This window comes from Nylanderia fulva, unplaced genomic scaffold (assembly GCF_048542155.1).
Source record: "Nylanderia fulva isolate GAGA-0341 unplaced genomic scaffold, ASM4854215v1 Scaffold15, whole genome shotgun sequence".
NCBI lineage: Eukaryota > Metazoa > Arthropoda > Insecta > Hymenoptera > Formicidae > Nylanderia > Nylanderia fulva.
Window position 1 is genome coordinate 1,952,736 of NW_028189730.1, and position 11,907 is coordinate 1,964,642.

Genomic DNA, 11,907 nt, shown 5'->3' on the forward strand with positions numbered 1-11,907 from the left:
CAAACCAATTACGTTTCCCAACATTTGGGAAACTGAAATTATCACCTGTAAAAGAAGAGACAGAATCGATTATTGAGCATTATTTCATTAAATCATGATTGAACAGTTTTTAAATATATCGTGGGATAAAACGAGAGAAAAATTAGTCATTATAGTCACTCCTTTAATATATATATATATATATATATATATATATATATATATATTAAAGGAGTGACTATAATGACTAATTTTTCTATAATGACTAATATTTTCTATAATGACTATAATGACTAATTTATATATTATATATATATATATATATATATTAAGATAAATTAAAAGTTAATATACAATAACATGTACAATAACAGTCACATTATAGTTATATTACAATAGTGCAACAAGTTATATTGCTGCTATAGCTTTTATATAACATTTAAGTTATCTTATATTTACATTATAAAACTGTAAAAATCCATGCGTAGGAAATTACAATTTACATTTACGTTACTTGTACCGTATATATTATATTATCTATTATATTTCGATATATGGTATAGTAACAATATAAAGTTATCTTCCCAGTGAGAAATGATAGTCTAATCGACGTCGATTTGTTGTCGAATCGATGTCAAATTTGTCGAATCAATGTCAAATTGATAACGATTCGACTAATCATTTCTCGTTGTGTTATTAAAGCATTGATAACAATTCAATAGTTATCTTACTAAAGCAGTGGATAAAGCAATTAACTGCATAATTCAAACTTTGACCTATCATATCTTGAAGATAAAGAGCGAGTTCAATCTGACTTTCGAGGATTAATGACTTATATATAAATATCGTTTAAACTTATATATATAAATATCGGAGCACCAACTTCAAGTCAGACTTAAACGACGAAACAGACGAAGTTTGGCCTGTTTTTGGCGTCACTCTTTACGCAGTCTCACGTTCTCACAAGTTTTCTTAGTATTTTCATTCTAATCGCGACAGAGGTAAGTTTACTGGTAACAATTCTTTACTATAAATTTTTTAAATAAGAGATAGACTATTTATATAATATCTTACTATTTATATTATTTTATATAAATATCTTAATATTAAGATAATATAAATATATCTTAATATTTATATAAGATAATATCTTTTCTAATATAATTTTATGGATAAAATAAGCTACAATGTAATAGTAAAATTCTATTATAATTATATATTTTAATTGTGATAAAGAAAAATAGTTCTAATACACTAATAGTAAAAAATTAAATAAAAAAACTGATTAAAGAGCCTGTACGTCGGAATTAAAACGCGAATTTATTAATTTAAATTAATTACGCAAAATTCTTATAGTTAATTACACAATTATATTGTGCACACTTTTGTTATAAACGCTTTCGTAATAAAGACTTGATTAAGTTGAATGTTAGATCAAATAAAAATGTTGGACGGATTTTTTCGAATTTTTCTTTCATAATATATATATATAATAAATGAATTAATGATGAATTTCACAATATTTATTAAAATTTAATTTTTTCCTAAGTCGCGTTTTTAACATTCACCTACCGCTGGGTCTGTCGGAACCTATTTCCAAATTTCGGCGCTGCTTGCTTGTACTCTGTGCACAAAAATAAGGGGGATTTTATAACAAAGTGCATTAAAATTCCGACGCATCAATTCTTATTACAGCCCACTTTCTTCAATCTTTTATATATTCTATAGGTACCTAAACATTATTATAAAATGGCAGTAGCTGCGCAGTACGCTTCATGTAATAATATTGTCAAAAACAATGTATCACTTATAATCGACAAATTTGACAAAGAGCTACAAAATATATCTGGAAAATGTATGGATGTTGGTTGTGGACCTGGAGATATAACGAAAAATATTCTTCTTGCGGCTCTTAATCCAAAAGCAACAATGATTGGTAAGAAAATAATAGAATATTAGTTAATATAATTAATTAGATATATAATTAATATATAATAACTAGATAAATAACTAAATATCTAATTAGATAATTAATAATAGTTAATATAACAACTATATATTATAAAGGCACAGATATTATGACAAGTACGATCGGATATGCAAATAAAATGTACAGTGACGAGGAACGACTCAAATTCGAAGTGTTGGATATTCAAACGAAAAACTTGCCCGAAAAATATATTTCAAAATTTGATCACATATTCTCATTTCACACTTTGCATTGGTGCCATGACATTCGGTAAGAAAAACAATTATTAAATAAACATAATATTAATACTTTTCGTATTGTATAGGAAAAAAACTTTTATAAAAATTTATCACTAGTAACGCCAATTTATCAGTTATTTCGAGTACTTAATCACTTATTTCGAGTACTTAAATTACTGTATATCAGTATTTCAAGTACTCGAAATAAATGATTAATTGGCGTTACTAGTGATAAATTTCTACAAGGGTTTAAAATATCAATCTTTTTAATATAAAATCGAGAAATGACGCGCGTTATGTGCGAGCGTTTGTGTTGTTTTAATATGTTTTAAATTATAATTAACATCTTGTTGTTTAACAGCCAAGCATGTGAGAATATTTATCGTATGCTTCAACCTGGTAAATCTATGCTTATATCAACCGTAACGCATTGCCCAGGCTTGTTTGAAGCTGTGGAGATTATGGCACAAGATGCGCGATTTTCACCGTATATGGAGGTAAGTACAAAATATAATATAAGATTAGATTGCAGAATAATTTCCGCATGATTATGAAATTTTAATTTTTATCATAGTTAAAATCCACTGAGTGCACACTCATAAATTAATTAATATATGATTATGATTAATATAATAACGATTAACATGATAATGATTAACATATATAAAATTTAGTTATTTTACATACTTACATACTTGTTTTACATACTTACATATATTATTCAACATTTAATTTTGAATGCAACTTTCTGTTTTATTTGCGAGACTATATATCAATATCAAATATAACAGACTGCAGTATTTATGAAATTTTCTTTATTATATAAATATAAATAAATCTTTATATAAAAATAAAATATTATATGTGTATACACATTGCATATTGCATTTTTTACTATAAATTATTATCAATTATCTTTATACAGGATAAACAGAAGTATGTTGGGTCACTTCATTATTCGATCCGACCTCACGAAGAGTTAAAGGAAATACTTGAAGATATCGGATTTCAAGTTCTCTATAGCAGTCATCAAGAGATGGACAACTGTAGGAATACAGAAAAGTTTCTATGTAAGTATATTTTCTTTAATATGTGCATGCAAAAATTAAATTCTAGACTAATTGATTAATTAGCATATTTTTAAATATTATTATTTTTTCTCATTTACTTGAATTATAATTTTAAGTTAATTATATTTTTTATTTCGATAGCCATGGTTACTTCACAGCATACTTATGAATTTTTGAACAAAATGCCGCATAATATAAGAGAGGAATTTAAGAATGAGTTAAGACATAGATTTACGGAAAGAAAAATCAAAGACTATAAAAAAAGTCAAGGTAATTTTAAGTTATATAATGAAAAGGAAGAGGCGGATATTCCTGCTCTATATTCTGTACTGATAGTTTATGCACGAAAGAATGTTTCATAGTTGTATAGATGTAATGTTTCATAGTTGTATATATAACTCTTTTCTATTTTTTTCTCCTTTTACTCCTTTAATTCTTATTAAACGATTGAATAATGTTAAAAAAGTAATATTAAAATTAATATTAACACAAAATTGCAAAGTACATTAACTACATATATTTTGTATTTTTATACACACATATATATATATATATATATATATATATATATGATACAAAATATATATAAATAGTGATAGATATAAGATACACTTAAAATGTATTTCGGTATAGGCACAGACATTCAAATACTTTAAAAGTATATCAAAGATACATATAAAATACTTTTAAATTATATTATATCATAATAATAAATGGTAATATGTATTACAAATTATATTAAATAAATCTTGTATTTATTCATATTTTTACAACTTTTTATTCGTCTTAACATATCATGAATAGTCTTAAAGTTATGGTCACTTAAACTATTTCTGCGTGATACTAAAATTTAATCACAATGATAATATAAATACAAATAATATAAATATAAATAACTATGTGGTTTTTTCAAAGTTTCGACCTACCCACGCACTTACACATTTATTGACCAATTTGTACGAAATATGTACCAAAATTTTGCAAATTTATTGGAGATGGCTACTAGGTGGTTTTTTTCAAGTTTTACACTCCCACTCGCCCAGCACGCACCCATCGGTGGTCAGAGTCACCATCGGATGTCTCCTTCAAAATCTAATCACTTTTATCTGAAACTTTTATAACTATATAATTATTATATATTCAATGAAATATTCTTAATGTAAAATCATATATTAAATATTGGAAGGCGTATACTTGTACTTGAACAAAATGCCATTGTTCGCAACGACTGCAAAATTCGAAAACGAGGCATTAAGAAATTTCCAAAAATACATGCGAACGTTTCGTTAATCTCTTTCGCGTGCACTAATCCCTATACCTATAGATCTATAGACCTATACCTATAGACCTCGCAACCTAATTAAGTGATATAAAAAGGACTCATCAGAAACACTCGGAGGTTTAATTGAGAAACCGACAGTAAACGTAACCAAACGTGTGATCGTATCCACGTAATAGTCATAAGTGTAACTTATCTCGAAAAAGCCAAGTGTAGCTACAATTGTACATCAGCGAAGCATCGAAGACATTTGTAAGAAACTCTTTCTGAGGAGAAGTTTTATATAAAATACATTACTCAAACTAAACGAGTGTTAATTTTTTGAACGAATCCTGGACTTCTCAGTCTCTATTCGGCACTCTTATAGAAATTTATCACTATATAGTAACGTTAATTTATCACTTATTTCGGGTACTTAAATTACTGTATATCAGTATTTTAAGTACTCGAAATAAGTGATTAATTGGCGTTACTATAGTGATAAATTTCTATAAGGGCAACAATCCCGTAACAACTTCCGTGTCTCACGAAGACACAACACCATATTTAATTTTGCCGCAAATTTACTGAGGTATCTCGTAACAACTCTTTTCCATTAATTATTAAGAATAAGCTTATATGTGTAACACAATTGAAGTAAAATAATAGGTTCTTATCAAGCAAAAATTAATAAGAATTTTATATTTTTAAAGATAAAGATAAAGATAAAAGATTCATAGCAATACCGTATATTAAAAAGATTTCGGAACAAGTTAGCATTTTATTTAGAGATACGGAAATTGCCACAGGATTCAGATGCATGAATAAGTTAAATAAAATCATTAAACTTGGCAAACTTGATTTCGACGTAACTAGCAATTTTAATCAATACTTTCACTTGTGAAAGTATTGAATAAAATTGCTCGTTACGTCGAAATCAAGTTTGCCAAGTTTATTTTCACCACTAGCGTTCAATATTAATTTTGATTGATCTTAAAATCATTAAAGTAAACAAAGTTATCACACCAGCACTTTCGAATAATAACGTAGTATATAACATAGCATGTAAAAATTGTGATGCATTATACGTGAGTCAGACGAACAGGTAGTTAAATACGAGAATCAGGAAACATTTAGCGAATATGAAATTACAAATCTCGAAACAATCTGTAGTTTCTAGGCATATTACTGAATTTCAATACAACATAGATTAGGATAATATTAAAATATTAGATCGGGAAAAAAATTTCCATAAAAGATTAATATCGGAAACCATTTTTATTAAACAACAACATAACGGTTTAAATTCAGTAGAAGAAAACAAATCGTTAAATAGTGCCTATAATCCGTTATTGGACGTAATAAAAAAAAGGAATACAACATAATTTGACTGCCTTTTTTATTGACTCATATATTCATATAAATATTAGAACAGAAGATTATTATCCGATGTAAGTTAATTGTTTTACAACACGACAATACATTATATTAAGGACGAATATTTGGTGGAAAATCATGGTAAATATTCAGTAAAAGAAGGTTTTAGTAATAAAGTGACTTATCCAGGAGATAATATTTGTTGTATTACATATTGCAACAATTACGAGATTCGATTGTAGATTAGAAATAAGCTTTAACAAGAAATGTTAAAATATACGAAATGATAGAGAAAAGTTTGCTTTGAGTATGTATCACAAATTATGTTTCAAATCTTTTTTTTTATTATCTGAACATGTAACGAAGATGTGTGTACGCATACTAAAGTACACATATTAAAGACTGTGATGCCTGATAATTGGAGTACATTTTCTATATTTAATTTTTAAAACTTTTATTTCAGTCTGTATTTTAAATGTTTTTAATGTGTATAAACAATAGATTTAGAAAATGCAATTACATTAATGTATAAACTATTTCATTATGTCGATTATATAATAAATAAAGATAAACATTTCTCTTTCGAGTGTTTCGAAATTTTGATTGAAATAAGGAGTCAAAGATACAATTATGAAACAATCTTTTGGGTCTTAGCATGTAATGAAAGAGATTTCCCTCTTATCATGTAGCTTATAATTGTTATCTAATCCTACAAGTCGCTTGCTGGATCAGTTTTTAAATTTCAATTAATCTCATGTTTCCAAATCGAATATTTAAGACATTTATTTCTTATATATCATGACCTGATACAATTATGAAACAATGTTTTGTGTTTAAGCATGTAATGAAGAAGATTTCTTTTTTTTTATCATGTAGCTTATAATTTTTATCTAATCTTACAAGTCATTTGCTGGTTTTTAAATTTCAATTAATTTCATATTTCCAAATCGAATATTTAAGACATTCGCGACTAGATAATCATTTATAACAAATCACGTTTTTTTTATAGAAAAATATGATAATGTAGATTTTATTATTAATTTTTTAATCGGAACTTTTAATGTTTGCAAATACAGTAGTTTATCAATTATATTTTTGATAAGACAAAATTTATCATAACTTATTAATATGCAATCTTATATTTCTTCTTCTTTTTTAATTACAAAATAGTATATTATTATAGCAATTCTAATAGAATTTAAATAGGACTAATATATAGTAACAAATAGAATTTAATAAAACATTTAAATTTATTATAAAATAATCATAAATATTCATTTGATTAATCGTAATTATGACATCTTTAATTTTTAATCAATATTAATTGTGCATAATTTTATATAAAGAAATTGCAATTTATAAGTTTAATAATTATCTAAAATCTAAAAAGATAAGAAATAATTTACAAATACATTGCTTGAATAATATAAAAATAAGTGATGTTATTTAAAATTGTGTAACCACAGTGGAGAGTACAAATTAATTTTTTTATTTACAAATTTATACAGGGTTTGTCCGGAAAGTAATGCGTCGCATTTTTTTAAAAAAGAATTTATTGATCGCATAGGTAAAACAACTTAAAATTGTTCGAAGTATGACCCTTCTGCGTCAATACATTTTTGCCAACGCGATTTCCATGCGTCATAAGATTTCTGGAACTCCTTGACTGGGATGCTGTTCAGGGAGGCCGTCGAAGTAGCTTGTACGTTGTCAACCGACTCGAGCTGTTGTCCTTTGAGCTCCCTTTTCAGCCGAGGAAATAAAAAAAAGTCCGCCGGGGCCAAACTTTCTTGAGCATTTCAAAAGTTTCCAGCGGCGTCTTGTCCAGCTTCACGCAAAACTTTATCGCATAGCGTTGCTCTATCGTTCTCTCCATCACAAGTTCGACGCGACCACTAAGCAGAGGTTCACAGAATAAGCCGTCCTAACCCTCCAAGCGCATGGAAACAATTGAGCGACCTACCGTTGGAAAGCTAAGGGTACCCCCCTTCCTCCCCAACCGGTCCCATCGCTCTGCGATGTATAGTCGCGTCACAAAAAAATGCGACGCATTACTTTCCGGACAAACCCTGTATATTACAAAGTACATATTAGCTATAAAATCGACCGATCTATAGAAAATGTTTGTTTTTAATTTCCTATACGTTCTATAACTTTACATAAATTATTAATATATAAAATATATACCCAGATAGCCACAGTAATTATTATGACATTATTTTGATGACAAATGATGCATTTTGACATCAAAATGATGTTATAATAATTGCTATGACTATCTGAGTAGTCAATATCTCAGATAGCAAAATGTTAGCACAATAATCATGACTTTACAGCATATTCCTAAGATTAATTGCTGTGTCCGCAATTGATGACATTATGCTAGCATAAGTAGTAAGTAAAATCTGACAGCAGATTAGCGGCAAAAACCAAGAAAATCTGAACAATATAGTTAATGGCAAATTGGCGGTAGAAACCTAGTCTGTCAAACACAATCTGATAGCAGATTGGCAGCAGAAATTGAGCAGGAATAATTAATCTGCAATTTCTTGTCATTTAAAAATATGATAAAATTAAATATTTTTCAATGAATATGTGCATAAAATGCAGTATCCATTAATTATAATTTTTTTTTATAAATATAAAATGTAATATAATATAATTAAATAAAATAATATGACATATATTATATTGTAGCTATATCTCAAATAGCAATTGTATACTTTGTAATGTAAATTTGCAAATATTAATTTTTTTATTAGTCCATTCATAAAGGAAATACAAGTAAATATTTTTTAAGCGTTTTATAACGAGAGACTACGTGAAAAAAAAAAAATTGCCCATTTTTGTCGTATTAATTATGAAGATCGTTCATACAATTATGAAACTTTTTGTGCATAAATTATCAGTGCAGTATATCTAACAGACATATCATCTCCATTTTTCTCCTTCTCTACGTTATGTATCTTCAAATTATCTTGAATAATATCTGCGTATTCTTTAGCTCTTATTTCCGCAAATTTACGTGCTAATTCATTCTTGAATTCATCTCTTAGATTATTCGGCATGTCGTCCAAAAATTTAAAAGTATATTGTGAAGTAACCATGGCTATCGAATTGAATAAAATATATACGATTAATTTAGAATTGTAAATCAAATAAATGAGAAAAAATATAAAAACATTATATTAATCACGTAGCCTAGAATTTAATTTTTGCTTGTATATATATCAAGGAAAAGACTTACATAGAAATGTTTCTGCATTATCCTTGTAGTTCAATATCCGATGACTGCAATGATTAACTTGAAATCCAATATCTTCAAGCATTTCTATTATCTCTTCACGAGGTTGAGTTGAATAATGAAGTGACCCAACATACTTTGCTTCGTCCTATATAAAAGATAATTGACAATATATACAGTTAAAAAATTAAATGTGCAATATATATTATATATACATATAAAATATTTGTTATACAAAAAAGGTGTATCCAAAATTACCTCAGGCATCAAAATTAATTATCTTGACGTAATTTGAAATTAAAATGACAAATTTATCTATTTATGGAAATGTCGAATAATACAAGTACACATAAAACAAAATTGAATCTCATATCTTATATAAGCCACATCTATATAAGCATACATTCGGAGGATTTTAAAATAAAAATTTCACAATCACACAGAAATTATTCTACAATATAATCTTATATTATATTTCAATTTGCAATAATATTCACCTCCATATACGATGCATATCGCTCATCTTGCGCCATAATTTTCAAAACTTCAAAAAAGTTTTGACGAACTATATTTAATATCAGCATAGTTTTGCCAGGTCGAAGCATGCAATACATATTTTCAAACGTCTGGCTGTTGAATAACAAAGTTAATGATTGTAATTTTAAAAATATATAAATTTATTAGAATTATTTTTCGAAACACATAGTTATGCAAAAGTATATATTAGTAAAGTCGTATATTACAAAAATTCTTTCTTACAAAAATAATATTGTAATTTAAAATTATTAAATAAATTTTTTTACCGCAAGTCATGGCACCAATGCAAAGTGTAAAATGAGAATATATGATCAAATTTAGAAATATATTTCTCCGGCAAATTTTTCGTTTGAATATCCAACACTTCGAACTTGAGTCGTTCCTTATCACCGTACATTTTATTTGCGTATTCGGTCGTACTTGCATTAATATCTGTGCCTTTATATAATATACATATATAGTTTTAACATTAATTAATATTAATTTTCTTTACATTATGTGTTGTTTTTGTGCGTGCGTGAGCTGTCAAAATCTTTTACGATTCATTATTTTTTCTTACCGATCATTGTTGCTTTTGGATTAAGAGCCGTAAGAAGAATATCCTTCGTTATATCTCCAGGTCCACAACCAACATCCATACATTTTCCAGTAATATATTTAAGTTCTTTGGCAAACTCGTTAACAATAAGTGATACACTTTCTTTGTTCGCTTTAGTAAATAAAGCGTATCGCGCTGCTTGCATCATGATTTTATGATAATGTTCAAGTATATAACTAGAATTTATAAAAACTTGAACTCAGAACGGTTTTGGTTCTTTTTTTGGACTATTTTTTTCATCTTATCATATAATATAATACAATAAAATATTCGGAATGATGGACAAAACAACACTCAATAGAATAAGCTGAGATGGTTTAAAGTATAGGCGGATAAACGATTGTGGACAAAATAGATATATATATAAGGAGACCGGATTAATTAGTCAGGAAAGAATCCGGATCAAATAAGGAATTGAAATTAGAGTATAATATATTTATTGCGAACTCAAGGTGCCTCTTGTCGTCCAAATGCTAAATGTTCCCTTGTCTCTTCGCCGTCGCTCCGACCTCGGCGGTCCTCGATCGTAAGAGAGAGTGTGTCCAAAAAGAGAGCGTTCTGTGTATGTCTACCAAAAATCGCTGATACTTATATCGCTCCTAATTTCCCTAATAATCCCTTCCTATCGTACTTGAGCCAATCGCTAAGCGACAACTAACCCGTGCTCTGGTTTGTTTTCGAACGGTCGCATCTGTTATTTTCTACACGGATCAAATCTCTTATTATTCGCACACGGCAACATAAATATAAATAAATAATCGAACACGAGGACGAGACGACAAGGCGACAATAATATGATGGCGTGATACATACTCTCAAAAATAATCGCACGCCTACAAAAGAAAGAAAATATTTTGAATAAATAAAGATGAGTGATTAATTACACACAGTTTTAAAATAACCAAATTACCGGAAATATGTGAATTGTTAGATGTTGCTGGTGAAATTGTCGATGAAATCTAAGAATTTATCGAGCTACTTATAGTTCCTGCGAAAAATTACATAGAGAGCAGATATATATATTATGTAAAATCATTGTTTTTGAATAAAAAGCATCTTTATACGAATGTACTGAAGTGTGTGTGTGTGTTTGTGTAAAATATATATACACAGAATAAGAAATAATACAAGATATTAGCATTAAAAAAACGGTTGCGTCAACAGAACAGTGTCGTGAGCTTTTTAAAGAGACATTTTTTAAAATTAGAATTTAAAGAGAAATATATATATTATAAAAAGATAAGTAATGTAATTTGTGGTATTAGATATTAAATTGATATAATAAAGTAAAATATAAATTAATAATAATTTGTCTAAACACTTATTATTTCAAGTACTATAGCCAATCAAGATTAGATGATTACATGATCAGTTGTCGCCTCTCTCTTCTTGAGGTTCTCTAGATTAAACAACAAATCAACGTCGTTTCAACCATCATGCTTCGCTGCGAATACTATATACAGTTTTTAATTAGAAATAAAATTTGTTTTTAAACATATACCGCGATAGAGTATTATTGAAACATTTTTTATATATTTTATTGAATTTCTTTGTTATATATTTTTATTGTGTGTTGGAATTACATCGCAAATTTTTAATTTAACTTAATTACGCAAAATTTTTATTGTTAATTACG

General features: G+C 27.5%; 2 protein-coding genes across 4 annotated transcripts; one reads left to right on the forward strand and one right to left on the reverse strand.

Moving 5' to 3' along the window:
• The first annotated feature begins 1,707 nt into the window (after positions 1–1,707).
• LOC146724080 (juvenile hormone acid O-methyltransferase-like) lies at positions 1,708–3,751 on the forward strand. Its single transcript, XM_085480477.1, has 5 exons — positions 1,708–1,915; positions 2,047–2,218; positions 2,549–2,684; positions 3,113–3,257; positions 3,399–3,751. The coding sequence occupies exons 1-5, from the start codon at positions 1,729–1,731 to the stop codon at positions 3,617–3,619; spliced, it is 861 nt and encodes a 286-aa protein (XP_085336603.1). The 5' UTR covers positions 1,708–1,728; the 3' UTR covers positions 3,620–3,751.
• A 4,873-nt stretch (positions 3,752–8,624) lies between these two features.
• Positions 8,625–11,205, reverse strand: LOC114939068 (juvenile hormone acid O-methyltransferase-like). Of its 3 annotated transcripts, none has more exons than XM_029313301.2 (6): positions 11,182–11,205; positions 10,233–10,447; positions 9,940–10,111; positions 9,634–9,766; positions 9,140–9,284; positions 8,625–9,001 (listed from the first exon to the last, which is right to left on the reverse strand). In XM_029313301.2, the coding sequence occupies exons 2-6, from the start codon at positions 10,417–10,419 to the stop codon at positions 8,772–8,774; spliced, it is 867 nt and encodes a 288-aa protein (XP_029169134.1). In that variant the 5' UTR covers positions 10,420–10,447; positions 11,182–11,205; the 3' UTR covers positions 8,625–8,771. The 3 variants fall into 3 exon arrangements, with proteins under 3 accessions (XP_029169134.1, XP_085336606.1, XP_085336604.1); XM_085480480.1 differs by lacking the exon at positions 11,182–11,205 and adding an exon at positions 10,728–10,848; XM_085480478.1 differs by lacking the exon at positions 11,182–11,205 and adding an exon at positions 10,719–10,848.
• Between the last annotated feature and the right edge of the window lie 702 nt (positions 11,206–11,907).

What these genes read in the sequence shown, in the direction of transcription:
- LOC114939068 (XM_029313301.2), bottom strand. Translation starts at nt 10,419, where the DNA reads ATGATGCAAGCAGCGCGATACGCTTTATTTACTAAAGCGAACAAAGAA. An exon ending in TCCAAAAGCAACAATGATCG is followed by an intron (nt 10,112 to 10,232) that starts GTAAGAAAAAAT and finishes TATTATATAAAG; the next exon opens with GCACAGATATTAATGCAAGT. An exon ending in GATATGCATCGTATATGGAG is followed by an intron (nt 9,285 to 9,633) that starts GTGAATATTATT and finishes TCTTTTATATAG; the next exon opens with GACGAAGCAAAGTATGTTGG.
- LOC146724080 (XM_085480477.1), top strand. Translation starts at nt 1,729, where the DNA reads ATGGCAGTAGCTGCGCAGTACGCTTCATGTAATAATATTGTCAAAAAC. An exon ending in GATTTTCACCGTATATGGAG is followed by an intron (nt 2,685 to 3,112) that starts GTAAGTACAAAA and finishes ATCTTTATACAG; the next exon opens with GATAAACAGAAGTATGTTGG. An exon ending in GAATACAGAAAAGTTTCTAT is followed by an intron (nt 3,258 to 3,398) that starts GTAAGTATATTT and finishes TTATTTCGATAG; the next exon opens with CCATGGTTACTTCACAGCAT.